Consider the following 25,368-nt stretch of genomic DNA (forward strand, 5'->3'; position numbering starts at 1 on the left):
AAGAATTTACGGAGCTTGTGATTCGGGCGTTGCGTTCCACATTCGTGGTGACTACCTAGCACATTACTATGCGGCTGAAATACGCTGCAGCCTAGCCATCAATCTATTGATAGATCGGTCTCTAGGAGGTATCAAAAGCAAGATTCGATTCAGTTCGCTGAACATTATTAATTACTTTCCTTGCCTCTAGCATGATGTGAGCATACCCATCGAGCCTTCGAAGCTCCCTGTCCATGTCCAAGTAGGTTTCAGTCCTCTGCCTGTTGGCCATGATTGACTCCTGGATCTCGGCGCTCAATCTTGCTGGATTTTCTGTCTGGTTGTTTTCAAGTCTGGCCAATTGTTGGAGGAAATGGCGATGACCGCATCGAATGTGACGCTTGAGCTTCAGCATGTATTTCTGTCCGATCGGTCTAGTGGCCATGCACAAGATCGCCGCCAGGATCAATCGGTCGGTTCGACTTGCGTTCATATCGGTCTTGATGCTGTAGAGTCCAATTGTTGAAATGCCGGACCACAAGTCAAGTGTATTGTACTTGGAGAACGCTCGAACAGGGTGGCATGAGCATATGAAGCTTGGCCGCAACTCAAACTTGCGCATACTTCACAGCCATTTCCAACGCTTCAGTAGTGTAGGAGCAAGGTTCGAATAAAGTAGACAATCAAGGGTTTTGATTAGTAGAAAGCAGAATAGACCACACCTAGCTTGCGCCCTTAGCACGGCTCATGGGGCCCCAGTTTGCTCTAGGGTTGGTCTGGTAACGCATGAGCTTCTTGCTGTGCTGGTCTTTGCCCAATCTCTCATCGAACTTGATCTTGAACTTGAAGATATCGGCAGGGGGCTGCGTTGCTGGTTCGTCTTCGCTCTTTTCTCCGTTCTCCTCGCCATCTTTCTTCTCCTCGGCTTCATCGACCTTTCTCATCTTCTGCAGGATCTTGTAGCCAGCCTGAGTCTCGCCAACCTTTCCCTCCTTCACGGGCGCCTTCTGACGACTCCATTCCCTGATTATCTCCCAGATTGCCTCGTAACTAGCATTGGTCTTGATGGTGCCAGGCTTAGTATGCGAGCGAGTGGCGATAAAGCCAGCGTGACGAAGAGCTCCTTTGATAGCAGCTTCGGAAGGAGACTGGCAATGCAAAACCTTGCACAGATAGCTAGGGATGAAGAAGAAAGGGTGTGGGTCGGTCACATGGCCTGGAATGGAAGGGATGAAGGGAGCTTCAGTCTCACCCTTGAAGGTCTGAAGGCTGTTTTCCAGGGTGTCCAACTCGTCTAGAGCCGAGGTAAGCATACCTTCGATACGGGTAGTAGTTCCATAAGTAGACTTGTCCAGGTCAGGAAGCATGTCTAGGATGCGACGGATGAAGTATGGGTTGTGCAGAGGACCAGCCCACATAGGACCAGCAACGTGAGTCTTGAAACCACAATGAGGGCATCTGCTCTCACCGGTAGACAAAGATGCAGTATGCTTGTAATTGGTGTAGTTCTTTTGAGCAGTATGTCTGGCCAGAGGTTGGATTTGGAAGCTACCACAACCAGTGTCGCATTGATGCACAAGCATGGTCTTTCCAGCCAGGAACTTGACATCAGCAGGAGACTTTCTGACGCGAACCCATACTCTAGCGTAGAAATCGATGCTGAGAGACAGAAGAGGTTCGATAGCGATGCCTTGAACGGCAGCAGCCTTGGCAATTGAGTTGAGGATAAGACGAAGGCCGGCTTCGTGCGAGTGAGGGCCCTTGAGGGGTGTTCCGCCGTATAGAGAGTAAGTCTTCTCGACGTAGCCGCAGGAAGCAAAGACGCCGGCGTCGGTGCAAGTAACGCAGAGCAGTCCGCCGTCGTTCAGCGCTTGAACGGCAGCGTCGAGGAAGGGAGCAGCGGTACCATAGGGATCCAGGTCAATAACGTCGTACTTGAGTTGAGTGTGTGCCGAAGGGCCATCCTCAGGGCTCGGGGTGTAGTAGGCAGCATTGTACATGTGGCCGATAGCATTGCCGGTAGAAGGAGTGATCTTGTCCGTCAGCTTGTTGTGTTGGACGTTGAGACGAATGGCCTCGACGGCTGCCGGAGACATGTCGTTAGCCACAACCGTCGTCGCAAAAGGTATCTCTTGAGCATAACGCAGAGCTCGCAGACCAGAGGCAGAGAGAGCGTCCAGCACACGGAACTTGGGCTTGAATTTGTGTTCCTTGGGTGCGGCTGGTAAGTCGACATCCATCTTGTCGCCTACAGCCTCAGTGCTGCCCTGAACCTCGACGCTTGCTTCCGGAGCTCCTGCTGTTGTCGTGGCTTCTGTGTCGGCCCCGTTCTGTTCTACGGGCACTACAGCAGCGCCGTCGTTGCCCTTCCTTCTCTTTTCCTCTCCCTCGTTGTCTTCGGCTTGTCTCTTTCGCTCCCTCTTCTTGGCACTCTGCTCGACCTTCTTCTCATGGGCTTGCATCCTGATAGCACACATGTGTTCGCCGAAAGCCTTGATTGCGAGGACAGACAGATCGCGGTTGAACTGTTGAATAGGGTTGTAGAAGACGCTCTGAGCTTGCTGTTCACCGTCGTCCTTCTTCTTTGATTTCGGATCCTGTTCTGTGCGTGCATTTGGAGGCACCAAGATGTATGCTAGACCCTCCTTGACGGTACTGTATGACTTTCCATCGTGCTCGATCAGTTGGTCGACTGCTGGCAGTGACTCTATTGTTGCGCTCATCCTGGATTGTGTAGTGGTGAATTCTCGTTTGTGGATGACGGCGCGTAAGGTTTTGCGAGTTATTTGAGATAATGTAATTTTCATCGAGCAACGCGACTGCTGCTCAAACGCCCTTCAGTTGTCCTGGTCGCGCTTTCCTGTCGCTGGCTGCTACTTTTTTGCGAAGGGCTGAAGCCTAAAGAAGAATAGATCATCAGTCTTGGCAGCTCTTATCGCTTATCTCTCCCGGTATCCGAGCTGCTACTCCTCAGCCGTCTTATGCGAAAAGGGTAGGAGACACAGCAACTTGCGTCCATTCATTCGGCTGGCTTCGAGACAAAGGGATATCTATGATGCGATTCGCACGCCATCAACCAACCATCAAGCTCATGGTATTTGCTCGATTATGGGAGAAGAGAAGAGAAAGATGACAATGAACAGATTTGTTGATTGATATAAAGGTAACAAAAATTCTAGCGATTGTATGTTATGTACATAGACATTAGTTGGTGGTAAATAAGATTAGTGAGCGTAAGTGCCAGGCAATAATTAGTGACTGGGGTTGGATATCCATATTCTGTTCCTCCTTTCTTCAGGGGATGTTTTTTTTTCTTTCGAGATCTTCTTCCTCCTTCTTCGACATTAGACAAGATATTAGAGATTAGACTTGTGCATTTTTCTTGGACAGACCACCAATCTAGCAGTAGCAAGACTCGGTATTCTTGGTGGCGACACCGGCAGACATCAAGCCCTGGAAGGAGTTGTAGTCGGAAGCACAGCCCTCACCAGAGACGGAGACGCTGTTGGAGTATGCCTTGGCGTGGCAGAAAGAACCACCGGAAAGCTGTTGGGCGTAGGCGTACTTCTGAGTGTTGTAGACGGTCTTGCGGCCAGAGAGGGTGTTGCCGTCCTGGGCCTGGATACCGTAGCTGCCAACGAAGACGGGGAACTTGCCGGTACCCTTGAGGAGAGAGGCCTGCTTGCAGACGCTGGGGGCGATCAGGTGGGCGGAAAGCTTGGGAAGGCTGCCCTTGACGGAAACAGCTGCTCCGGCACCGATACCACCGTGAATACCAGCTCCGAGTCCGCTGTGGATGCTAGATCCAAGACCAAGACCGAGACCTCCGTGAACACCACCTGAGATTCCTGCGCCCAAGCCGGCTCCTGCCGAAACTCCTGCATTTACACCTGCGTTGACGCCTGCATTCACACCTGCACCCACGTTGGCTCCTGCGGAAACTCCAGCAGAGATTCCGGCGCCGACGGCACCAGCGAAAGAGACGTGGCTGTCGATGACAAGGTTGGCGTTGGCAGAGAAGAAAGGAGCCCAGTAGTCGTGGCCGAGGAAACCGTCCTGGAGCATGCAAGGAATGCGAGCATCGAGCTTGGCGATCTTCTTCAAGACACCCTGAACGTAGGTGTTGATGAAGTTGGTAGCCTGGAGGGACAGACCACCAGTAGTGGCGAAGTTGGCAGTGACATCACAAGGCTCGTTGATGGGAGAGACGGTAAAGGCGTTGACGTGACCGGTGGCGGAAATGAAGCCGAGGATGGCATCGATGGCCTTAAAGGAGTAGGACAGGTTCTCGGCAGAGTTGAACCAAGCGGTGGCACCGATGCGCTCACCAGTGGCAAGGCCGTTGACACCACCAGGGAGGGAGTCAAGACCGATGACGATGTGCATACCGTGGCGCTGGATGGCATAGTCGCAGATAGTCTTGAGGTAAGCTTGCTGATTACCGTGGTAAAGACCCGAGCCGGGAACGGAGATCCAAGCAGAGTAGTGGGTAGGGATTCTGAGAAGGTTGATACCAGCAGCGGCGAGCGAGTCGATGTAGCTGGTAGTGATGTAGGAGGCATAGCGAGCCTCGAGCACGGCACCGGCTTGACCGCCGAGCTTGGCAGTCAGAGACCACTCATCATCGCAGTCGGAACCGTACTTGTTCCACCAGTCAATGTCGAGAGTCTTGTCCTGAACGAGCCATCCGCTGAGGGTGACACCATTGCCCTTGAAGTTTTTCCAGTTGATGAAGTTACGGCCCTCAATACCGGTAGACCAACCGATGTTGTGAGAGAGACCACCGTGCAGACCGGCACTCACAGAGACGCCAGCCTGGTTGTTGTAGGAGAAGGGGCATCCAATACCACCATAGCCGAGAGCCTGGCCGTGGATGTTGGCATTTGTCTGGAAGCCGAGGCCGAGAGAGCCAAGAAGAAGGTTGATATCGGTGTGGACGGCAGTGGTGATGCCCTTGAGAAGACCGAAGACCAAGCCGAAAGTGGGAGCAGCTTGCACCTGAGTCGAACCTGCGATCAGGGCAGCGGATGCCACAGTGGAAACACGCATGTTGATGTGTGAAAGAGAGGGAACAGTGAATGTGGTAAAGAATGAGAGGACGGAACGACAATAAGAGCAAGCAAAGGAAAGCAGAAAAGAGAACGAATTGATGATGGATTAGAACTTGGAGGACAGAAGCTGGATATACTTATACCTTCATTCTCACCTCTCCTTCGTACACTGCCGTATTGACATACGATGACAGGTCGCTATTCCTGATGTTTCTCCGGTCTATCATGCCGAGTCGACTGACAATCGAGGCTTGGAGGATGGATATTTCCAGAGTTTGTGATGTTCTAGAGGAGACTTGAGGAAAATGTCTGGGTTTGAAAGCTTGGACATATCCTTAGCTTCGCAAGTATGCTCGATTTCGGCACGGTGAGCCAGAAACCTGGGGACTAGACAGTTTTCGTGCCGTACAATGATGGAATTGGGCTTTTGGATGAATGAAAAAATGAGCTGGTTGACGGAAGGAGAGAGATTAGACTGTGTTTCATGTCCAGAAAGAGAAGCCGGCATGACGGGAAAGAGCAATGGCCACAACTCAGTGCTTTGAATACCATCAGCTTGGCGACCATCATTAGTTGCACTCACGCTACGAGAATGTTCCAGATGAATGCAATATCATGATGTATGCAGGTGATCATTCAAGTAAACTTCATCATGCTTCATCTGCTTGAAAATAATCATGTCCAGTTCCAAGCCATAATCTTGTCGACGCTGCCCAAGAAATATGACCACGATGGCCAAAATAGATCGATCGCCCGGCTGCTCGACCGGCTGCTCCCAGCACCCTGATTAATTCCCCGAGTTTCATCTTCCTTCAACGACTCTCTCAACTTACTTCGTACATCGCGTATACCATTCTATTTTCTACGTTTAAGGCCTCCATGGCTTAGCTGTGGGGATGGCAATGGCGATATGTCTTGTTCATCGAGTCAGACGTTTCAAAGTGGCTATACAAATCATTGTGTGAACTACTGAGCAAGTCATCTGGGAGCGTCTAATCATCCAGGACATCACTGCCAAGCTTCGCCAAAAACGGTCACCTATCCATAATAGCTCTAAGAGCACAGAGCTCTTTACAGCTGTGGTGGAGCATCCACTTCCTTCCCAATCTTCTGGATCCCCGAGGCTCGTGGAGCTGTTCTGGTGAAGATCAGTGCATTAGCTTCTCGGGGGCTGTGAAATGGCATAATGGCATTTGTCAGTTCGCAGCGGTGGGCCAGCGAGCAAACTCTGGCGCCTGTCTCCGTCTGCAGCACGCTTTGATATGGCAAGAGTTGACGGTACTCAACCTTTGCGAGTCAAGACGCGAGACTTGGGAAGTTGCTTGCGGATGTTAATTCGGACATCATGATCTTCTCAATGTGATAGGCACTGCATCAGGGCCGTTCCCAACCGGCGGTACCGCCACATGTACTGTTCACGTTGGCATCGCGAAGGCTTCGATATCTGTGGGATGACCCTGCTCTTAACATTTCTTCCGCATGTGCATTAAGATATGTTACGCTGCAGTGGAGGTAACCAGAGATAGGCTTCCATTGCGCACTCCAAAATTCGATAACCATATACGTCGTGTATCGTCCTCCGAGTCAAGGCTGATTCGTGAAGTACGACAGCAAGAAGCACTTCTAAAAACCAAAGGCTTTGTCCACAAACATGATCTCTAATGCTTTAGCCAACAGTTGTTGATCTTCTAAACAAGCTTTCGCCTTGTTGAAGGCCTTAGAACCAATGTGGTTCTCGAATGCCGCGTGGTTTTCGTATCTGCGATAGGAATTTGTCAACCTTCCCTCATGACCGTTGTTCGGAGGCATGATATCTCACTCTTCAAGAATGACGTATTGCAGTATACGGCCATCCGAGTCACGGTGGCTGTACACTTGGTAACGTAGACAACCAGGCTCGTTCTCACGAGCTGAGGCTACTACAGACTGCAGAGCAGCTGCGACTTCATCCTCTTTGCCTAGAGCTGGGAACACGTTCGCTATGACCTCGACAGTCATCGTGTTAGATCAATGTGTCTGAAAGGTAGGTTTGGCGGATAATCAGAAAGAGATGCAGTCGATAGCCGTAGCCAGAACTTACAAAGGGATTGCTACTTCTTATAGGAAAGAAGAACCAAGACGCCTTGTGAGCCGGCATCGCTATGGGCTTCGGAGAGATTACTAATGCCCTACATTTTGTGTTTCGTACTCAACGTACACTTGTACTCAAAGGGAATGTCTGAGTCACCATTGGTCTCGGTAATACATGCAGTTATATAGGGTGTAGTTACATGGAGACTCTTCTTGTAGGCGAGGACTTGGGAACTTCTTTGTCAAGGAAGGAACCAGCTAGCTCAGCGAACCAGCGCTTGAGTTTTGAAAGTTCATGCTCAGCCGACGCGTCAAGCCTTTTGCTATGCTCGTCTAAACTATCCATACACTGTTGAGCTAACTCCTGGACCTCTTTGGTGCAATCGTTGGTTACGTCGCGTATTTCAGTGAGACCTTCATCAATGTTCTCGCGAACGCTGTTCTCATTCAGCTGACATTCTTCATGAAACTGGTCGCGGTAGTCAGCGACTGCGCCATTCAGAAAGAGATCGGCTGCGACCGGTAGTTGTGATTCGACCAGGGTGTTCAGGTGTGTCCGGGTAAGCCTTTTAAAAGCATCCTTGGTCAATTGCCCTAAACGCTGTTCGATGATCTTGTCGATCCTAGTGATAGCGATGGTATCCTCTGACTCATCTGTCAGACCTCTCGGTGGCGATTCAGAGTTGTTGAAAAGCTTCGTGCCTTTTGATAGCTTCTCGAGGCCCCCTTCGGTCGCTAGAACGAGTAGATGGTTGTGTCCAGACCCTACCAGTATTTGGCGCACAAGGGAATCAGGGAGGCCATGAAGCTGCTGCTGCAACCCCAAGACCTTGAGGCGTTCCTTGCGACTCTGTGTTGGTTCGATAAAATGCGTCGGAGAGATATGCGCAGGAGAGCAGGAGCGAGTGGTAGGGGTATTGACCTCAGTAGGAGACCAAGGCGGCGGCGCTGGGGAACATGGGGCTGGCAATGAGGGTTCTTCAGGAGGTGAACCATCTAGACACTGATCAGTTCACCAGTCTCAGGGGGAAGAGCCGGCTGATACCAATCTGACTAGAACGAGCTCTCCAGTACACACGCCGTTGGATCAAGACGGCTGTAGAAAGACACAAAGTTTGTCTTAAGACAGAGACCGTCCATTGAGAGACTGCGCAACGCCGGGAACCAACCAATGACCATCTCAATGGATATTCTCCGGCCCAGGAAAATGTTGTGCAATTTAACAGCTAGAAGCTGTCTGCGTGTGACTGGGAGACGCAACGTCCACGCATTTGACATCAGCTGCCAGGTATGAACTTACCTCGGGTACGCTTGCCAAGTACGCTCTTTACAGAGGCAGCATAAGCCGGTGGGTCTTCAGATGCCTCGAACACCCGCCAGTCCTTTTCGATAGCACCTCGTCCTGCGTCGAGCCGCTTGTAATCGAACGGCTGAGCGCTGAGAAGGCCAGCACGCAGGGCGCCAGAAAAAGTTCGCAGCTGACGGATGTCATCATTCTTCAGTTGCTGCTTGGAAAAGTGCAGATGTATGATGTTGCTTCGGCAGATCCTTTGGAAAGCGTGGAAAGCGGCGTCGGTAGGCTTGGCTGCACTCAAAGTCGTGTCATTGGTTGAGCGTGGAACAAGGACGACACCGGTGGAATTCAAGCATAGGATCAAGGTCGAAACGGCAGCTGAGTTGGTCACGGAGACAGGGACCAAGGGGAAAAGACGAGACGGAATGAGATTGTCATTGCTTTTGGGAACTACTGTACACGTGTCAACCAACTCAGGTCGAATGTTCAGCATAAGCAACTGTTTTCCAAAGTTAGCAAGCTCAAGTTGAATGCGAATTGAAACCGAGCCTTGGTCCGTATTGTGATCGTGCGCCATACGGAGCCGAGCAGTACAGGCGACATCGAATTCAGGTGCGTGCACTAGGACCGCTTTCTCGAAGACCCAGAGAGGTTCCGGTGTCGCTATAGTCGTCGTGCTCATGGTGTTAGTATCCTGGCTCTCGAGGTCAGATCAGAAATTGAAAGCCCTCGATGTCTCTCGAGTAACCCTCCCACCCGGGCTTTTGGGCGATGACAAGCAGCCCTGACTCGTAGAGATGAACGTAGGAATAATCGCGGTATAGAGGAAAGGAGGCAACTACGCGCTACAGAACACGTTCTAACTTCGGCAGCCTAGTCACAAGTGCGCGCCCAATCCGAGGTCAACGAGTGATCTGGAGAGTCCTGTGAATCACAGGAATGGCAAGACTAGCGGCAAGGACAGCAGAAGGTAGAGGTGATGCAGAAGCGCAAAGCAATACCAGAAGATGGTGTGTCTCAAAAGACGACGATGATGTCGAGGTTGGAGAGATGACAAAGCAAACACGAACGCGGCGCGCGTTGTCGCGATCCGGAATTTTGCCATGGAGGGTGAACCGTGCACACATTCATCCCGCCGACATCGCGAGGCGTCTCGCTCCCAACCTTGACATCCATCAAGGTGGAGTGACGACTGTAATTATTTTCCGGAGTTGAGCCTGGAATTCATGTACAGTATCCGTATCTCAACCAAAAGATTTCCAGGCGTGTTTTGAGCGCATGCGATGTGGTTTCCGAATCCTGATGCTTCTCACTCTAGGGAAGGCCCGAGTGAGTCACCTGCCTCCTGTTCCTGCATTCTCCGTGTCAAGTTTCCGCTTTCGCGACTCCCAATCTTCTCTCTTCTCTTCTACCATCCAAGAATTCATCATCCCATCCTCTCCCCCAAAAATGCATAGCGCTTCTATCAGCGACGGCCCATCACGCGATACCCTTACTCCAGACCCATGGCTGCGAGACCCAAGATCACCGTTTAGGCTTCCCTCTGCTGACGCCTTCGTGCTGATTTGCAAGTTTGCTCCTCTACGTGTGCGTCTGGGGCGGTGTAAAAGCGGGTTAACCGATCAAAATATGAAGACTTTCATCAACTTGAGAACATGATCGTGATGGCTCGGGAGATGTTGAATTTACGCTGATTACAAAGATACGTTTTGCTGATTGCTCGGTGCTAGGTACCGAGTTATTACCGGCTTAGAGCCTCCTCAGCCACGTCTGGAAGAGCCATGAGGACCCTTTCTTGGTCTACGAGTCGTCGTGTCAGGGGAGACAAGTCGGCACTTGTACTCTACGTCGCTACCTGGACTTCTCGTCCAATCGACACGTTTCTTCCGTACTACATTCCATTCTAGATCCCCAATGATGCTGCCAACAGCGTTTCGACTCTTCATGCCAAAACCCAATGGCGATGAACATGGAAGAGATGGCGGACTGAGCGAAGCAAGTAGCTACGAGATGTCATGGCTCGTCGCAGAAGCCGACAAGGTCACATGAAGACCGTGAATTCAGGGCAAAAATTGTATGGGTTTCTGAATCTCATTGCAACTTCGCCTCGGTAAGAAGTCGTACGGGCGGCTTGCGCTGAGAGCATAGGTAATGATCCGCTCGCAGTAAATATGAGGTATGGCCAAGCCAGATCCGGAGACGAGTATTCATCAACGCTTCAGGTCGTCCTCGACGCAAATCTATCGGTTGCCAAAGTAGCCGACTTGCTTGGTGCCAAAAATCGGTCGCAGCAGCCATCTTAGGGATGATTTGACCCAGGGGCTCGATATTATTGAGCCTCCTTCAGGCAAGTCGTGTCGCAAAGTCGAGTTCGGCGGATGCATGTTTTATAGTGGAAGTCCAGAGGATGTTGGCAAAAGTAATGTTTGGCATTGGCCAGCTTTATGAGACGCTGGCGCAAACAAAGACAAAGAACGCATAACGTGGATGTGTCAGCTGAACCACCTCCTGAGGGAACAAAGAAACACACAGCAACATTTGCCGGATTTAGCACGTGAGTACGCCATAGGATGATACACCGCGTGTCTCGCCGTGACACGGACTCGAGAGAAACGAGACCCAACTTGCTTAAAGAGCCTAGGTCTGCAGAGGACCTTAATTAGAAAACATCATGAAGACCAAAAAATCTGTATCAACAAGACTCTGTATTGACGAAGAATATGCTTGTGCTGTATGGATATAAGAAGAAACAGGCGCGACCAGAAAAGAAAAGCAAACGCAGCCAGTTCTCCTTGTAACGCCGTGTTATTCATCACGTAGTACCATCCTCCATGTAGGCTTAAGATCTTCAGGATCAGACGCGTCATTGATGTTGTTCGTCTTCTTCAGGTTCTCGCTGCATTTCCGGTGACGCGGCTCTAATGTCCCAGCGCCTTGGAGCATCGACTAGACCAGGCCAAATATCTCGTGGCAAGAATTCCCCAGTTCCTCGGACAAAGTCTTCGCGCATAGCAACGTCTTCCTTGTATAATGATTCGATTTCACGGCGAGCCTTGTCAGCAATACGCTGCATCTTGTTCTCGACGGCATGTCGACGGTTGACCTCTTGCAGTAATGAGGCATATGAAGCGATGAAAGACTCGTAGAAGTCTGTCAAGGAAGCTAGCTCTTCTGCCTTTGCAATCAGGGTTTCCTTTAGTACGCTCCAGTTATTGCCATAGAGCTTGGCAGCAGAAATGAAGACAGGCAGATTACCTCCGAGTGTACGTAGCAGATTCAACACACGGCCGAGGAGTTTATGGCGCAGACGAATGGCCTGGGAATGTGCTTGCAACTGCTCGAGTTGGGCCTCCATCTCGGAAAGACGTTCGCGGATCTCGAGAATAACATCCTCTACCTCTTGAGCGTCGTTTTCGACGACGGCAAGCATCTCTTGACGCTCGTGTTCGTTCAGAGGGCCAAGAGGTAGATTTTTGTATAGACTGTCTTCAGGAGCATCTTCGGCAGAAGAAGGGTTGGCTTGTCGAGCGGCTTCACCTCCTCCTTCAGTATGTTTGAGCGCCGAGGTGCAAAGGTCGTAGTGTGCGACCAGAGAGCCCAGCAGCGATGCTGTCTCAGTCGCATGTGTTGTCAGTGCGTGGAACAAGGGCGGTATGGGGGAGAGATCGTCTTGGTTCTCGGTGGCCTGATCGGCGTCGTTGACGGCAGCATCGAGAGCGCGGATCTGATCGTCGAACGAGTCTTGCGAGCGCTGGAAGTCGCCTTCGGCTGCCTTGTGGGAGTCGATGGTGCTGCGCAGGGACTCGATCAGGTTCAGATGCGTGTCTTCGTCGATGAAATCATGGAGGGTTTTCTGATTATCGGGCGTGGCACCTCGGGAGTGCAGCTCTGAAGTGTCTACTTGGGTGCTGGTCAATTGTACCAAAGTGGCCTGCAGGCGGTTGTCGGCGAGATCGAGCTGATGTATCACTGCCTGACGCCGTGAGTCGAAGCCTCTCAGATAACGGAATCGGTCGTACCTTGAAGTCAACATCAGTTTCGCGACCGATGCTGTCCAAAGCGTCCCTTACGGCTACCAAGACGGTGGCTTCTTCCAGCACTCCTTGCCGGACAAAGGCATTCTTGGCTGTCAGCACGGCCTTCTCCTCGACAAGGCCCCGGGCTGTCGTCACGACATCGTGTGCTCGAGATACCAGAGCGGTCGAGGATAGAGAGCGCTTAGCTGCCACAAAATGCAGCACGAGACGTTCCAGCTCATCGATGCTGCGCGAGGGCGACGCTTGCCGGGACTGTTCACTCATCCAGACCTGCTGCCTTGAGCATCGTCTGCTCGGACGACAAGGCTCTCTCTACTTTTCGTTATCAGCTGTCACGCAAGAAGGACCTGGATGGCGCGACTGATGTTTGTGTTCGCGGAGTTCGACTTGACATCCGATCGTTGGTGGCTTGAGACTCTGCTTGTCAAGCTGCAACTCGACCCTCGTCTGTGGCGCTGCGGGGAAAGCGATTCCGTCGCTCCTTCCGCATCCGGGTCTGGGGTACTTTAGCTCGCTATCCATTATCCGTCACCCTGGTCCGGACAATCTGCCCGGGTGCAGCTAATCTTCTACACCAGTTTTGCTTCTGTTCCAAGTGCCTCCTGCATCTTTTGGCTAGGATTGTGCAGGAGGCATCAGTATGCTGTCTGATGTCGCAATCCCATCTTCTGAGTCAAAGTTTGCGAAATCTTCCATTTTTTCTGTGTTGCGTGACCAATTGGTACGTAAGGCTGACCAATGATTTTGCCTGCCGAGCGAACTCGGGTCTCTGGTAGCGACGCCGCTGTTGGTCAAGCCCCCCTGAGTAAGAGAGCCACAGCAGAAACATCGTGCCTCTCATCAGAAGCAAGCCTTATGACAGGCATGTAATAGACAGATCTCCTCAATGGCTCGATTGCTTATCAGATTGATATCCACCTTGTCAATAGCGAGATTGCTTTTGGAGAAGCGGCCCAGTAACTTCTCCGTGGCATGATTGCCCGCGATAAAGTGATTACGGAAACGGCCAGTTGGAAGGTGGTCGGTGCGTGAACCCTTCTTTGCCTTCCTCAGACGCCTGGAATAGCACGCCATATCGCGAATCAGCGTAGAAGGACGTCCAGCACAACAAGCGCTTTCTCCCATCTCGCCCCTTGCAGTCATCGTCGCACCATCGATACATACATACACTCGCTCTCCGTCAATCCGGGCGACCTGTTCAACCCGCCATAAACACTCTTGTACCGCCATTGCGATCACGCGAACACACCATTTCCTTCCAAACCTGCTCCACGACTTTCTGACTGCTCTCGACTACGCACGCCCCTGTATGAGGGATTATCTCTACTAGGATGGCGTCAGATCTGGATCCAAAGTCGCAAGTCAACGCTTCGTCCGAAAGCCGGTCCGGCCCTCGACAGATTGAAGTGGAAGGCCTGTGCCATCACGATCACGAACATGAGGGCCACAAGTTCCGCCATCACGACAACACCAACGATGAAAACATCTCAATCCCTTCAAACTCCAAACATGCCGAGCAGGCCATCGCTCCTTTCTTGGCCAAGCACATCCCTACCCAATACAATCCTGTCGGCCACTTGATGCCCCAGTCCAACTCGGACAACCACAACCACGATCACCTCCAAGACACCTCAAGTACAAAGTTCTGCTATCGTCATCGCCCCGATCTCAAGTGTAGACGTCAAGCCAACGAGCCTTCTATGGAACAACTCCAGAATGTACGATGCGATCCTCGCTGCTGCAATGACTCACGGTATGCTGACCCATGAATAGGAACTCGGTACTCTCTCCCAGTCCGACCAACAAGCCATATCCCACGTCTGGTCTCTCTTCTCCGCCGCTCCTTCCAAACACCGCAATCTTATGCTCCAGGGCATCCTCTCCCAGTGCTGCTTCCCTCAGCTGTCTTACATCTCCGCTTCCGTTCGCGACCTGATCAAGATCGACTTCCTCTCTGCTCTGCCACCAGAGCTTGGCTTCAGGATTCTCTGTTTCCTCGACACAACCTCGCTGTGTAAAGCTGCTCAAGTCAGCCGGCGCTGGAGGAGCCTGGCCGACGACGACGTTGTTTGGCACCGAATGTGCGAGCAGCACATCGACCGCAAGTGTACAAAGTGTGGCTGGGGTCTGCCTCTACTCGAACGCAAGCGATTGAGAATTGAAAAGAGACAGATTCAGCTTCGCGCCATTTCCAGAGGCAACAATGAATGGTCACCAGCCGTTACTCCACTGGTCGAGGCACCAGTGCCCGTCCTCAGCACCGCTAGCGCCCCACCAACCAGTCAAGCGCTCGCTATCGTTGGTGAGAAGCGCAAGCTTGACGACGAACCCGCCCTGCCGCAGAAGAAAATGTGTACCCAAGCATCCGGTAAAGAGGAGGGTGACTCATATTTCCAACCACAAACAAGACGCCCATGGAAGGATGTGTACAAAGATCGTTTCAAGGTTGGCACAAACTGGAAGTACGGCAGGTGCTCGACAAAAATCTTCAGAGGCCACACCAACGGTGTCATGTGTTTACAATTCGATGAGAATGTTCTGATCACTGGATCATACGACTGCACAGTAAAGGTCTGGGATATTAAGACAGGAACAGAATTGCGGACACTCGAGGGTCATACGTCGGGTATTCGTACCCTGCAATTCGACGACCAGAAGCTCATCACTGGATCTATGGACAACACAACCAAGGTCTGGGACTGGCGAACTGGAGAATGTCTAAGAACCTTCCGAGCTCATACAGGCGGCGTCATTTGTGTCAACTTTGACGCCGGCTACATTGCTTCGGGCTCCATGGACCACACTATCCGAGTCTTCGATGGCAAATCCAAAGGCACTTTCCTCCTCAAGGGCCACACCGATTGGGTCAATGCAGTAAAGCTTGATTCGATTTCGCGCACTTTGATTTCTGCCTCAGATGACTGTACTGTCCGCTTGTGGGACTTGGACACACGCCGATGTATCAAGGTCTTTGAGGGACACGTCGGGCAGGTGCAACAGGTTGTAGCTCTCCCTCCAGAGTTCGAGCTTGACGATGCGGATCTGCTCTCTGGAGAGAACGAAGATGACACATCGTCTACCTCTTCTGGCCCTACACCTGCACACAAGCACTCGCATCACCCAGCAACTACCTCTGCTGACTCAATCGTTCCGTTCTGGCCGGACGAGCCTGATCGACCGGCGCCTCCTCGTTATATGCTTACCGGTGCTTTGGACAGCACAATCCGCCTGTGGGATGTGCATGCCCCTGCGGTATCGCCAGCTGTAGATGCAGCAAACCCAGTACAAAAGCCACCCACGACTACAGCATGCTTGCGCACCTTTTTTGGCCACGTTGAAGGTATCTGGGCGCTTGCGGCAGACCACTTGCGTATGGTTTCTGGATCGGAAGACCGCACTGTCAAGATCTGGGACCCGCGCAGTGGCAAGTGCGAGCGAACGTGGACAGGTCACGCTGGCCCCGTGACTTGCATCGGCCTCAGTGACAGTCGACTAGTTTCTGGAAGCGAAGACTGCGAAGTACGCATGTTGATGTTCAACACCGGAGAAGGGAGCGATTGCGAAGAGCAATGAGATGGAGAAGATGGTTGATGTTTATTATCTGTTTGGTTTTGCATTTCTTAGGGTATAACCACTTAGCGAAGGTGCCTGGCGTAATAGGGAGATATCACAGAAGGAGTTGGATGAATGAATCTACTGTCGGATACGGAGTATTATCTGATCAATCTAACTATGAACACAAATCTGCATTCACATGTCGCGCCATATGATATAGTGCCATTGTCAAACATGAGTATTCTCATGAGCTGAACAGAGACCATGTAATTGAAACAATAGCAGGTTGCAAGACACCATGACTTGACGCCGAGTCTCGGAGTGAGAGACGGAGTTTCACTTGGGCCGTGCATGGACCCTCGAAAAAGTTGACTTGGCATATGAATGACGATCGCTGCCTTGTACTTTCCGTCAGTCACAGCAAACTCTCGAGCTCACAGCCCACTTTGCGCTTTCCCACCAACAGACATCGAGTCTACTACGCCAATCCCATTCTTTACAACAAGCATTTGCGCACACTCTCTAGCGATTCAGAGAGAAAAGACAGCCGACTTTTGCTGGCACTGCCCAATTTTACAGCGGCCTACAACCGACTGAACAAAGACCATTGACTCCGCCGCCGTCTTTGGCAACTCGCTCTCTCGCATCTCACCCTACCCTCTCGCGCACGCGTTCCCATCCACGACCGCACTCCGAACTCACCTAGCTTACCCTACGCCCTCCCTCTCCCGCCATGGTATCCCAGAAGAAGCCCTCGGGTGCCATGCGCAACTCCCGCGGCGGCGCCGTCGCAAAGAGAAAGACCAGAACCGATCGCGATGGTGACCTTGTCATGGATCCCACTGCGCGCACCCGCGCAGGTGGAGGTGTCTCAAAGGGCGGCAAAGCAGGCGCATCCACCGGCCGCGACAAGACCAAAGGCGCGAGGGCCACTACCCGCGGCGCCGATTTCGAAAAGAAGATCATCAGTCACATCGGAGGAGCCCCAGTCCGCACACGACACGCACAGAGCAAAGGATTAGAGGAACTCCGAGTCACTGGCCACAAGAATAGCAAGGCTGCCTCCAACTCCGACGGCGGCATGAGCTCGCTCATAATGTGGTTGGAGAAGAAGGCCACAATGAAGTCCAAGAGACCGGTCAAGATCAAGAAGGTACACCCATCGACGTTTGCGCTTTTCACACGATCCAGCTCGCCAGGTCCGGTCCGCTTTCGTTTGCAGCCAATCTCAGAACGACGACCAGAAACCTCGACGCTGTTGCTTTATCCTTGATGCGCTATCAGGCTTTTTTTCTTCCAAACGTTGTACTGACCATGTTTTTAGTCCCGATCCGAAGGAGATGAGCTGATAATCTCAGTTCCTGGTGAAGACGTTGCTCATGTGCTGAGACTCGATGGCTACGTCTTTGCTGGAACGAACATTAAGATCGAGCGCGCCTCTGCTCAGGATCTCAACCCGGCTGTGTCCAAAGAGACCACTATCGCTATGCTCAAGGGTGTTCTTGCCAGGCGCTACGATGTTGATTCCAAGCTGCTTGACCTCAGTGCCCTTGGTGTAGACCCTGACCTCAAGGCAGCCCAAATCTTCGACAGCCGCACCACAACAAGCAAGTTCTTCCCGGCCCTTATGAAGGTCCTGGATCAGCAGTTCAAGTCGCCTGCAGAGAAGAACGATGCCATCATCAGTGTCTCCCTCGCCAACAATGAGCTCACAAGCGTCAGTGCTGTCACAACTCTCGCCCAGACACTCCCGCAATTGAAGAACCTCGACCTGTCCAACAACGCCTTCAAAGATCTGGCTGCTATCGAAGCATGGAGACGCAAGTTCCCAAAGCTCGACCACCTCATCGTCTCTGGTAACCCTCTAGAGCAAGCTGAGCCCGAGTACGCCGTCAAGCTCTTGGCCTGGTACCCCAAGCTCCGTCTTCTCAACACTGTCCAAGTCCGCTCCGACCAGGATGCCGAAAGCGGTCGTCGCGTGACGGACATTCCTTTTCCGATCAGGAGCCCCAACTTCCAAGATGAAGGCCAAATCGCCGAGAACTTCTTGCGCACCTTCTTCGCTGGCTACGATGCAGACCGTGCTACCCTCGCCCAGCACTATTACGATGAGCAGTCCGAATTCTCCCTTGCTGTCAACACTGCTGCCCCTCGCGACCCCTCAACGGCCCACGAGACTGCCCCTCAGGAATGGGACCTCTACATCAAGCGTAGTCGCAACCTGAAGAAGATTACCCAGCTCCCTGCAAGACAGAGTCGTCTCTGCCGTGGCGCCCAGGCCATCCATGAAAGCTGGTCTTCCCTCCCCACCACCCGCCATCCCGATCTTGCCACTCAACCCCAAAAATGGCTCATCGAATGTCAATCACAGCCCGGTGTCCCTGACCCCACTGGCGCATCTCCCGCCGGCGTCGACGGCTTCCTTGTCACTGTTCACGGCGAATTCGACGAAATCGATGTCAGCACGGGTCAAGTTAAAAAGACTCGCTCCTTCGACCGCACCTTCATCCTTGGGCCTGGAGGTCCCACTGGTGTCCGTGTTGTCAGCGATATGACGACCGTGCGCGCCTACGGAGGCTTTGCTGCCTTCGAGCCCGACCACAACGAAACTCAAGTCCCAACTGAGGCCGGCGTGCCCGTGCTCCCACAAGGGCTCACTCCCGAAATCGCCGAACAAATGCTCATCGAGCTCCAGAAGCAAACCTCCATGACCGTCCAGTACGCAAAGGACTGTCTCGAGCAGGTGCAGTGGGACTTTGACCGTGCTCTACAGGCCTTCGCCGCCGTCAGAGCCAATCTGCCTGCCGACGCTTTTGTTCAGGTAGCTTAGGAATATTCATCGGATATGGATGAGGCGGAGGATGTCGGCTTCGTGCTGATTGTTTCAAGACCGACAAGTAACGAAAGCAGGAGCACGTCGCTGGCTGCTTTCCCTTTCCACTCAACACAACAATGCATTTCATAACGGCGTTTTTCTTTTCTGGGCACGGGGTTTGAAGCATTTTCAAAGGACAAAAAAACAACAACTTGGGGGAACATGGAGGTTATCGCGACGTCTCCGATTTGCGAAGGCGCTTTGGGAGTCATGGGTTTTGTTTCTTGCTCTTCTTCTTTTCTTCTTTTTCTTCTTTTTCTCCACTTCTCTTCTGATCGGACGGCAATAACATACATGGTCTCATGGGAAAAGAGAGCCTGGCCTGTCTACACAAACCTCATGATGTCTATGGTGGCATTGAGTACATAAATCCCAAAGCAAAGATACGAAGCAATCGCTGCAACACACATATTCTCTGCTCATACTCCACTGCTATGTGACTTCGTTCATCCAGAGGTTTGCAGTATAATGTGGCATAATAATTAGTTGTACTTTTGTTCGTCTATCGTCTCGGAAGGCCACGGACATTGCAGAGTATGACCCGTGACAAGATACTCATAGCAGAACAAGACCTTGTCTCCGGAGTGATGTCGTCACATCCTCCTGCATCCTCTTTCCACCTCACATTCCCTATCAAACCTGATCTCCCTGCTTCTCAGCCCTCACAACCTCTCCACTAACGAACGACCTATCATCCGGCTGTACACTGCTCTTTCTATCCAGTAGCGGCTTCAATCCAGGCACAGATACAGCAGCAATAGCTGTGGCCATCTCAACCATACTCAAAATGTACACCAAATTCGGCTCATTGGAATCTGTGTTCAACGTGATGAAGCGGATGAGCGTCGTCAAGGCGGGCACGATACCCAGTGAGAAGGTAAAGTAGATGGCTGTTTTGTGTTCCTTGCTCATGCCTTTGAGGAGGAAAAGGGGCAGTGTGTAGACTGTGCTAACATCAGCGACTATTTCTTGCTGTTCAGATGATGAGAGGGAGTGGGGCACTTACTGAAAATGTACGAAGACAGGTTCATGGTAAAATTGAAGTAGAAAGGTGTATCTGCGTAAAACACACTACAAGCTCCTTCTTCTTGACTCCATTGGATGGAAACAGGGACGCCGCAGTAGAAGGTATCGAGCCAGAGGACGGTGAAGTAGGCGAGGCAGACGTAGGCGGTGATGATGTACATGGCTTTACGCAATGTAGGTCTGTCGGATGGGAAGACGCCCCAGTAGAAAGCGAGCATGCTCAATTTGGGGAAGCCCTGAGTTAAAGTATAAGTATCTTGGATCAGAGAGAAGGGAACAGCGAGTGACTTACCATTCCAAAGTCGTAGAAGTAGTTCGAAGCGAACGAGATCTTGGATAGCGTGACAGAAGATTCCCACTCATCCATAACACCGAGTTGATAAGTCAATGTGCTATTTTGCCGTCAGTGGGATCATCTCAGAAGTCTAGAGAGCAAGGAATAACTCACTCGCAGATAATAAGTCCCAGCCCAATGAGAGCAGAGAAAAGCAGGATGTACTCAGACAACCTCAACTTTTGTCTTTGCACAAGCAATCGAGTGTACATTCTCAAGGCCACAAGAGACCAAGCAGCGACTAACAGAATCCATTCTGAGATCTGTATAAACATCGATCGTCAGTAAAAAGTTGTCCAATAAGTACAAACAGCTGGAGCGACCAACCATGCAATCCTTTCCACCGATAGAGTTGGCCATTGTTGCAAGCCAAAAAGTTCAACACTCGCCGATAACAAAAACAACACAGAGAAGGAGAAAATGTCGACGGAAGCCAGGAAAGCCATCGCTACATAAATGATCCTTCTCAGACTCATACCCGGTATACTGGCACACTGCTAGCACATGGGCATTTTTCCTTCTCACCTTCTCGTGTAGGAATCAGACCCTGCAGATACTAATATTGAGCCATCGACCACAATCCATTCATTTATGTATAGAGTAGACTACTTTCGCTTGGCTGTGCCGCCATGGGGAATAAATCACCCTATCACTCCACTGGATTTAGCCCTCGTTCTCTTGGTGTTGGTGGCTCTTCCACACTCGGCCGATACAAATCTGACTGCCAATGCTTGTGGCATCTAAGGATTGGGAAAATGGAGAGTAACAAATATCTGCTTGATTGGTTAGTCCGGCAGTTGCTCCTTTGGAGGATCATGGATGGTGAGATGAAACACGGACCGGGCGTGGTGTCCGGCGAACCACTCTGTCGGGATCGACATCAATATATCTCGGCTGTCGGTTACTCGGGTGGTTAAAGTCGTGGTGTCAATGCATCCTAGATACCCTGCTTCTCTCTGGTGATTTTCTTGATAGCGTAGATTGTTTACGAAGATGGTTTCTTGTGAGACGAGGGCTAGATTTTGCTGATCTTTGGTGGAGACCTCAGACGGGAAATCTCATCTCTGTGCCTGCCACTTTGCAGAGTCCGATAAGGCTCTGAGCACGAGACCTCGACCTCGACCTCGATGTCCGTGTCCACAGCGGCTTCGTGAGGATAGATGTGATCCTTGTTGTGTTTTGCGACTCTGTTCTGTAAACCAATCTACTGGAGCCAATGTTTCTGCCACAAAAGTTTGTATCAAACACCTCCCTTGCCAGCTTGAACACCATAGCCGCTGTTCGTCCAAGCCTGAGCCAGAGGCCCTCCGTCCTCACTCTCATCTATTGGCCTTGAGTCTACACTGACTTCCTTGGTCTTGTAAATCACATCTCTCTTACCCACGCGATTCAACTCGACATCACTTCCCGAATCGTCCATAGGGTCGCTTCTCCCGAACACTGATCTCCGATGTGATGAATTTATAGCGTAGTGATGTCCATTGGAATACGAGTTTGAGGATGTTGAAGTCTGATTCTTGCGACGGAGGAGAGTTTTCAGCGCTGGCAAGGAGACAACAATGATAGCGACGGCCATTTCGGCCATGGACCAGATGAAGACGGCATTCCAATTGTTGCCAGTCTGGATTGTGATGAAGCGAGCGAGGTTGACAGCGATAGTCGCGAGGCCAAGTGCGAACGTAACGAGAAGTCCGTAAATTTGCCTTGAGCCAAGATGGAGATGGCGGAGGAGCGGGAAAGGAAGAACGAAGACTGGAGCAGAAGTGGTTAGCGACTTCTCAAAATTCTGAAGCTTGTCCTATGATGCTTACTCGCGATATCCGACGTAAAGTTCAGCGCCCAGTCAATCTGCAGGACGCGCAGAGAATTGAAGGTCGAACATGCACCTTCCTCCAATGACCAGTTGCTCGAAATGTTTGGTGCACACCAAAGCGTGTCTAGGAGGCAGGTGCAAACAGCGCACGCGAGCACGAATGCAGTCACGATATAAAGCGACACCCGCAGTCGTGGCATAGTCGGCGGAATTATTTTGAAGTACAGCGCGATCAACGCGGCTTTCGGCCAATACATCCCGGTATCGTAGAAGTAGTTGCCAGCAAAGGAGATCTGTTGGTCAGTTGATCAGCGTCTTTGTGTCAAAACTCGGCTGGAATCTTACCTTGTCCATAGCAACCTCATTGCGGATGTTGGCTGCTGTCAGTGCCTCACCTTGTGGTATGTATCGCATGCCTCCAAGCGCATATGTCAATGTATCGCCTGTAAGCCTCGTCAGACTTATCTTTCATCGGTTTCTCGTGAATACTTACATATGATCAGTCCTAGGCAGTCCAGCGCAGATACTATCAGAAGGATGTCGGAGACAATGACATGCTTCTGCTGTCTTCTTGTGATCCGTACACCAATTCGAAGCCCTACAAGGGTGTATGCCAGTGCAAAGAGCGACCATTCAATGGCCTTTCGAGAAGTCAGTATATCATACCCCCGTTATAAGAGAAGCAGACTCACCATGACGGCCTCTCCAGAGATATCATAACCCATCCTAAGATATGATGCATACACGACAAAGGAAATGTTGATGGTGTGACTGAATAGAAAGCAGCCTCAAAGCATGAGAGTACTTGCCTTTCATCGTGATTCAACCAGGATGCCCTACCGTGTATACGCAACTTCGCTTACTACTCGATCGAACGTCGTAACTCGAAGCAGTGGCTGGACTCACGAGACGTGCCACAAGTTTCCCCTCCTTACTAGCAATACTAGCACATCACCACGCGTAAAGGAACATATCCTTGTAAGGGCTGCGGCACAGTATCAAAGTACATTGAGCTTCGCTTCGATCAAAGCCGGGTTGAGTGTTCGTATGAAGGTGAAGGATCTATTCTAACTATAAGCGAAGGTCCTTTGGGACTAAAATTGCGCCACAGTCGAGCATTGATTGTGTATAGGTAGTTGCGTGGATGTTGCGTTATGTCGATCAGTATGCCGAGAATATCCCGTCACTAATATATCAACTTACCGACTGCTCGGATCACGCCATCCCCTTTCTCAACCTGGAGCCGAGAGCTCAAGCGGAAGCGCATTATCTAAGAGGAGCTTCGTCCCAACCAGCGCAATAACCGATCTCTGCTCAAGAGCCTCGAAGCCGTTTCAATATGGAGAATTATTTCCATATGATCCGGTCTTCCGCCTCTCTCATGATTTTGTTTGGACGACCTTGACACGAAGACCCCCTTTGATCCTCCTGATGATACCCCCTGTCACATCAGTCTCCATGTCCGGGTCGACCAATGTGGTCTCGAATCCAAGGACCCAAGCAGCGAGCAAGCAGGCGAATTCAGCTTTCGCGAAACCTGGATAAATTAGCAAAACGACTCGTGAATGTGTTTCTATCTTCACTTACTGGCTCCGATACATCCTCTCGGTCCATGTGAGAAGGTCATGTTCGAATAATTGCTCTCCGCACCTCCAGTATTTGCTCTTCCAGGACCCATCCATCGCTCCGGATTGAACACCTTAGGATCTTCGCTCCACATAGCCGAGTTATGATTGGCGGCAATAAGAGGTGTGAGAACAGTGGTGCCTTCAGGAATCAGATGACCAGCAAGGACGACATCTTTCTCAGCAATACGGATGGTCATTGGTATCGGACAGTAGAAACGGAGTACCTCATTGACAACAGCGTGAAGGTAAGACAGTTGCTCAATCTGTTCAGCGGTGACTTTTGCTCCTGTGTCACGGATGTCTGGGAGGGGTGAAGCACGCAATTCATCGCGCAGCTTTTGTTGCACGTCTGAATGTTTGCCAAGGACGTAGACAGCCCAAGTCATGGCTGTGGCGGTCTGTGATGGGGTAAGTAAGTGTTGAACAATTAGAATAAGGGGGGAAGACATACAGTTTCGTGTCCGGCAGCCAAGAAGGTGAGCAACTGATCGACAATTTGCCCATCTGTGAAGCCTCCGCTCTGCATAGCAACACTTAGGATGTCAATACCCCCGGCTGTCTCATCTGACTTGTCCTTCTCCTTCGCAGCAGCAATCTTCGACCTCTTCTCTGCAAGCATCTCGAAACAGATCTTGCTAAGATACACTCGTGCCTTCTCTACCTTGACATTGCGCGGGATCGGCAATGCTCTGAGGAACCAGAAAGGCAAGAAAAAGTTGAGAAGTCCAATCATGCGTGTCTGCCAATCTTGCTTGAAGAGTGTCTGGTAAGTTCGGTAAAGCTCGCTCTGGTCGTCTTCAATGGCACCGAAAGACTTTCCAATAGTGGCTACTCCGATGATGTCGAGGGTGGCACGAGAAGTCCATCCATCAACATTAACTTCGCTACTGTTCTCTTGCTTTTCGTTCTCATCCTTTGTGGTTGGCTTACTCTCAATGTCCTTATCAATGCCCAAAATCATGTCTCGAGATTGCTCCCAGAAGACCGGGTACAGATCCTTGACATGACGATAACTGAACGCTGGGGTCAAATTCTTTCGTTGATTTTTGTGTTCTTGCCCTTCGGTCAAAAGAATGCCATATCCAAGAATACGAGCCAGGCCCTTTGTCAAGGTTGGTGGTTTGATCAAATCATAACTTTTCAGCGTTACGGCTTCGCTAAGCGCCTTGGGTGTTGTGACCATAACTCTCTCCATGTTGAAAAGACCCCGATAGTAGATCAAACCATCGTTCTCAATTTCCTCCATCCATTCTCGGTGGGGGTAGCCGGTAGGTTCCTTGATAATCCTGGAGAACTGGCCAAGCAGAAGTGAGGTCTGTTTGGGATGCGGCAAGTGGCGTAAAGGACTTAAGCATAGAGGGTAAAGAAGACAAGACCAAGAGAATCGAACTGCGAGCATACTGAAAAAGATGGCAGTTGTGGTTTGCCATACCGAACCATGTAGTAGATATTCAGGGTCGAGAGACTTGACTGAGAACGACAAGGCGACTGCAGCAAGCAGAAGCGCTCGTTTCTTCAAAACCACCATTTCTGGAATGTCTCAGAACCAATTGAGATAGCTGCGAGCAGTATGGTGAGAAGGTCAGCAAGTTTGGAAGTTGGGTGCCTGGTGATACACCTCGCCGCCATCCCTCGGGTCTTGGCATCAACGCGTCATGAATATATGCAGATCCACATCTCCTTGGACAACTACACCTGCTTGCTTG

At 51.2% G+C, this 25,368-nt stretch overlaps 11 protein-coding genes across 11 annotated transcripts; 3 read left to right on the top strand and 8 right to left on the bottom strand.

Annotated features, from left to right (window-relative positions):
* Positions 1 to 701: 701 nt before the first annotated feature.
* On the bottom strand, positions 702 to 2,702 carry M438DRAFT_265321 (N2,N2-dimethylguanosine tRNA methyltransferase; the record flags this gene model as incomplete). Its single annotated transcript, XM_029900014.1, has 2 exons — positions 702 to 2,174; positions 2,253 to 2,702. The coding sequence occupies 2 exons, from the start codon at positions 2,700 to 2,702 to the stop codon at positions 702 to 704; spliced, it is 1,923 nt and encodes a 640-aa protein (XP_029764966.1).
* Positions 2,703 to 3,136: 434 nt separating this feature from the next.
* On the bottom strand, positions 3,137 to 5,456 carry M438DRAFT_342330 (glycoside hydrolase). The gene has a single exon (XM_029904729.1). It carries the CDS (start codon positions 5,026 to 5,028, stop codon positions 3,379 to 3,381), a length of 1,650 nt encoding a protein of 549 aa, XP_029764967.1. The 5' UTR covers positions 5,029 to 5,456; the 3' UTR covers positions 3,137 to 3,378.
* A 745-nt stretch (positions 5,457 to 6,201) lies between these two features.
* M438DRAFT_362067 (uncharacterized protein) lies at positions 6,202 to 7,106 on the bottom strand. Its single transcript, XM_029907556.1, has 2 exons — positions 6,850 to 7,106; positions 6,202 to 6,789 (listed from the first exon to the last, which is right to left on the bottom strand). The coding sequence occupies exons 1-2, from the start codon at positions 7,026 to 7,028 to the stop codon at positions 6,654 to 6,656; spliced, it is 315 nt and encodes a 104-aa protein (XP_029764968.1). The 5' UTR covers positions 7,029 to 7,106; the 3' UTR covers positions 6,202 to 6,653.
* Positions 7,107 to 7,245: 139 nt separating this feature from the next.
* Positions 7,246 to 9,430, bottom strand: M438DRAFT_342332 (uncharacterized protein). Its single transcript, XM_029904730.1, has 2 exons — positions 8,401 to 9,430; positions 7,246 to 8,096 (listed from the first exon to the last, which is right to left on the bottom strand). Exons 1-2 carry the CDS (start codon positions 9,074 to 9,076, stop codon positions 7,297 to 7,299), a joined length of 1,476 nt encoding a protein of 491 aa, XP_029764969.1. The 5' UTR covers positions 9,077 to 9,430; the 3' UTR covers positions 7,246 to 7,296.
* A 1,650-nt stretch (positions 9,431 to 11,080) lies between these two features.
* On the bottom strand, positions 11,081 to 13,081 carry M438DRAFT_342336 (APG17-domain-containing protein). Its single transcript, XM_029904731.1, has 2 exons — positions 12,414 to 13,081; positions 11,081 to 12,367 (listed from the first exon to the last, which is right to left on the bottom strand). The coding sequence occupies exons 1-2, from the start codon at positions 12,693 to 12,695 to the stop codon at positions 11,258 to 11,260; spliced, it is 1,392 nt and encodes a 463-aa protein (XP_029764970.1). The 5' UTR covers positions 12,696 to 13,081; the 3' UTR covers positions 11,081 to 11,257.
* A 426-nt stretch (positions 13,082 to 13,507) lies between these two features.
* M438DRAFT_311420 (WD40 repeat-like protein) lies at positions 13,508 to 16,085 on the top strand. Its single transcript, XM_029902466.1, has 2 exons — positions 13,508 to 14,149; positions 14,205 to 16,085. The coding sequence occupies exons 1-2, from the start codon at positions 13,763 to 13,765 to the stop codon at positions 16,002 to 16,004; spliced, it is 2,187 nt and encodes a 728-aa protein (XP_029764971.1). The 5' UTR covers positions 13,508 to 13,762; the 3' UTR covers positions 16,005 to 16,085.
* A 537-nt stretch (positions 16,086 to 16,622) lies between these two features.
* M438DRAFT_342338 (uncharacterized protein) lies at positions 16,623 to 19,290 on the top strand. Its single transcript, XM_029904732.1, has 2 exons — positions 16,623 to 17,139; positions 17,311 to 19,290. The coding sequence occupies exons 1-2, from the start codon at positions 16,720 to 16,722 to the stop codon at positions 18,814 to 18,816; spliced, it is 1,926 nt and encodes a 641-aa protein (XP_029764972.1). The 5' UTR covers positions 16,623 to 16,719; the 3' UTR covers positions 18,817 to 19,290.
* On the top strand, positions 18,921 to 19,315 carry M438DRAFT_92201 (uncharacterized protein). Its single transcript, XM_029910396.1, has one exon. The coding sequence runs from the start codon at positions 19,024 to 19,026 to the stop codon at positions 19,228 to 19,230; it is 207 nt and encodes a 68-aa protein (XP_029764973.1). The 5' UTR covers positions 18,921 to 19,023; the 3' UTR covers positions 19,231 to 19,315.
* Positions 19,316 to 19,401: 86 nt separating this feature from the next.
* On the bottom strand, positions 19,402 to 20,581 carry M438DRAFT_289396 (uncharacterized protein; the record flags this gene model as incomplete). Its single annotated transcript, XM_029901681.1, has 5 exons — positions 19,402 to 19,805; positions 19,868 to 20,123; positions 20,180 to 20,279; positions 20,336 to 20,484; positions 20,549 to 20,581. The coding sequence occupies 5 exons, from the start codon at positions 20,579 to 20,581 to the stop codon at positions 19,495 to 19,497; spliced, it is 849 nt and encodes a 282-aa protein (XP_029764974.1). The 3' UTR covers positions 19,402 to 19,494.
* An 880-nt stretch (positions 20,582 to 21,461) lies between these two features.
* Positions 21,462 to 22,729, bottom strand: M438DRAFT_371632 (uncharacterized protein; the record flags this gene model as incomplete). Its single annotated transcript, XM_029908280.1, has 5 exons — positions 21,462 to 21,973; positions 22,033 to 22,327; positions 22,380 to 22,477; positions 22,528 to 22,675; positions 22,727 to 22,729. 5 exons carry the CDS (start codon positions 22,727 to 22,729, stop codon positions 21,462 to 21,464), a joined length of 1,056 nt encoding a protein of 351 aa, XP_029764975.1.
* A 317-nt stretch (positions 22,730 to 23,046) lies between these two features.
* Positions 23,047 to 25,232, bottom strand: M438DRAFT_311431 (cytochrome P450 monooxygenase). The gene is made up of 3 exons (XM_029902467.1): positions 24,114 to 25,232; positions 23,622 to 24,060; positions 23,047 to 23,571 (listed from the first exon to the last, which is right to left on the bottom strand). The coding sequence occupies exons 1-3, from the start codon at positions 25,188 to 25,190 to the stop codon at positions 23,414 to 23,416; spliced, it is 1,674 nt and encodes a 557-aa protein (XP_029764976.1). The 5' UTR covers positions 25,191 to 25,232; the 3' UTR covers positions 23,047 to 23,413.
* Between the last annotated feature and the right edge of the window lie 136 nt (positions 25,233 to 25,368).

Source organism: Aureobasidium pullulans (assembly GCF_000721785.1).
Source record: "Aureobasidium pullulans EXF-150 unplaced genomic scaffold scaffold_2, whole genome shotgun sequence".
Lineage (NCBI taxonomy): Eukaryota > Fungi > Ascomycota > Dothideomycetes > Dothideales > Saccotheciaceae > Aureobasidium > Aureobasidium pullulans.

Coding starts and splice junctions, on each gene's coding strand:
- M438DRAFT_342330 (XM_029904729.1), bottom strand. CDS start 5,028: ATGCGTGTTTCCACTGTGGCATCCGCTGCCCTGATCGCAGGTTCGACT.
- M438DRAFT_362067 (XM_029907556.1), bottom strand. CDS start 7,028: ATGACTGTCGAGGTCATAGCGAACGTGTTCCCAGCTCTAGGCAAAGAG. Junction 6,790..6,849: donor CAATACGTCATTCTTGAAGA/GTGAGATATCAT, acceptor TTCCTATCGCAG/ATACGAAAACCACGCGGCAT.
- M438DRAFT_342332 (XM_029904730.1), bottom strand. CDS start 9,076: ATGAGCACGACGACTATAGCGACACCGGAACCTCTCTGGGTCTTCGAG. Junction 8,097..8,400: donor ACTTGGCAAGCGTACCCGAG/GTAAGTTCATAC, acceptor ATCAGTGTCTAG/ATGGTTCACCTCCTGAAGAA.
- M438DRAFT_342336 (XM_029904731.1), bottom strand. CDS start 12,695: ATGAGTGAACAGTCCCGGCAAGCGTCGCCCTCGCGCAGCATCGATGAG. Junction 12,368..12,413: donor AAACTGATGTTGACTTCAAG/GTACGACCGATT, acceptor TCACGGCGTCAG/GCAGTGATACATCAGCTCGA.
- M438DRAFT_311420 (XM_029902466.1), top strand. CDS start 13,763: ATGGCGTCAGATCTGGATCCAAAGTCGCAAGTCAACGCTTCGTCCGAA. Junction 14,150..14,204: donor CTATGGAACAACTCCAGAAT/GTACGATGCGAT, acceptor ACCCATGAATAG/GAACTCGGTACTCTCTCCCA.
- M438DRAFT_342338 (XM_029904732.1), top strand. CDS start 16,720: ATGGTATCCCAGAAGAAGCCCTCGGGTGCCATGCGCAACTCCCGCGGC. Junction 17,140..17,310: donor GACCGGTCAAGATCAAGAAG/GTACACCCATCG, acceptor CCATGTTTTTAG/TCCCGATCCGAAGGAGATGA.
- M438DRAFT_92201 (XM_029910396.1), top strand. CDS start 19,024: ATGGAGGTTATCGCGACGTCTCCGATTTGCGAAGGCGCTTTGGGAGTC.
- M438DRAFT_311431 (XM_029902467.1), bottom strand. CDS start 25,190: ATGGTGGTTTTGAAGAAACGAGCGCTTCTGCTTGCTGCAGTCGCCTTG. Junction 24,061..24,113: donor TGGCTGCCGGACACGAAACT/GTATGTCTTCCC, acceptor ACCCCATCACAG/ACCGCCACAGCCATGACTTG. Junction 23,572..23,621: donor GAGAGGATGTATCGGAGCCA/GTAAGTGAAGAT, acceptor TAATTTATCCAG/GTTTCGCGAAAGCTGAATTC.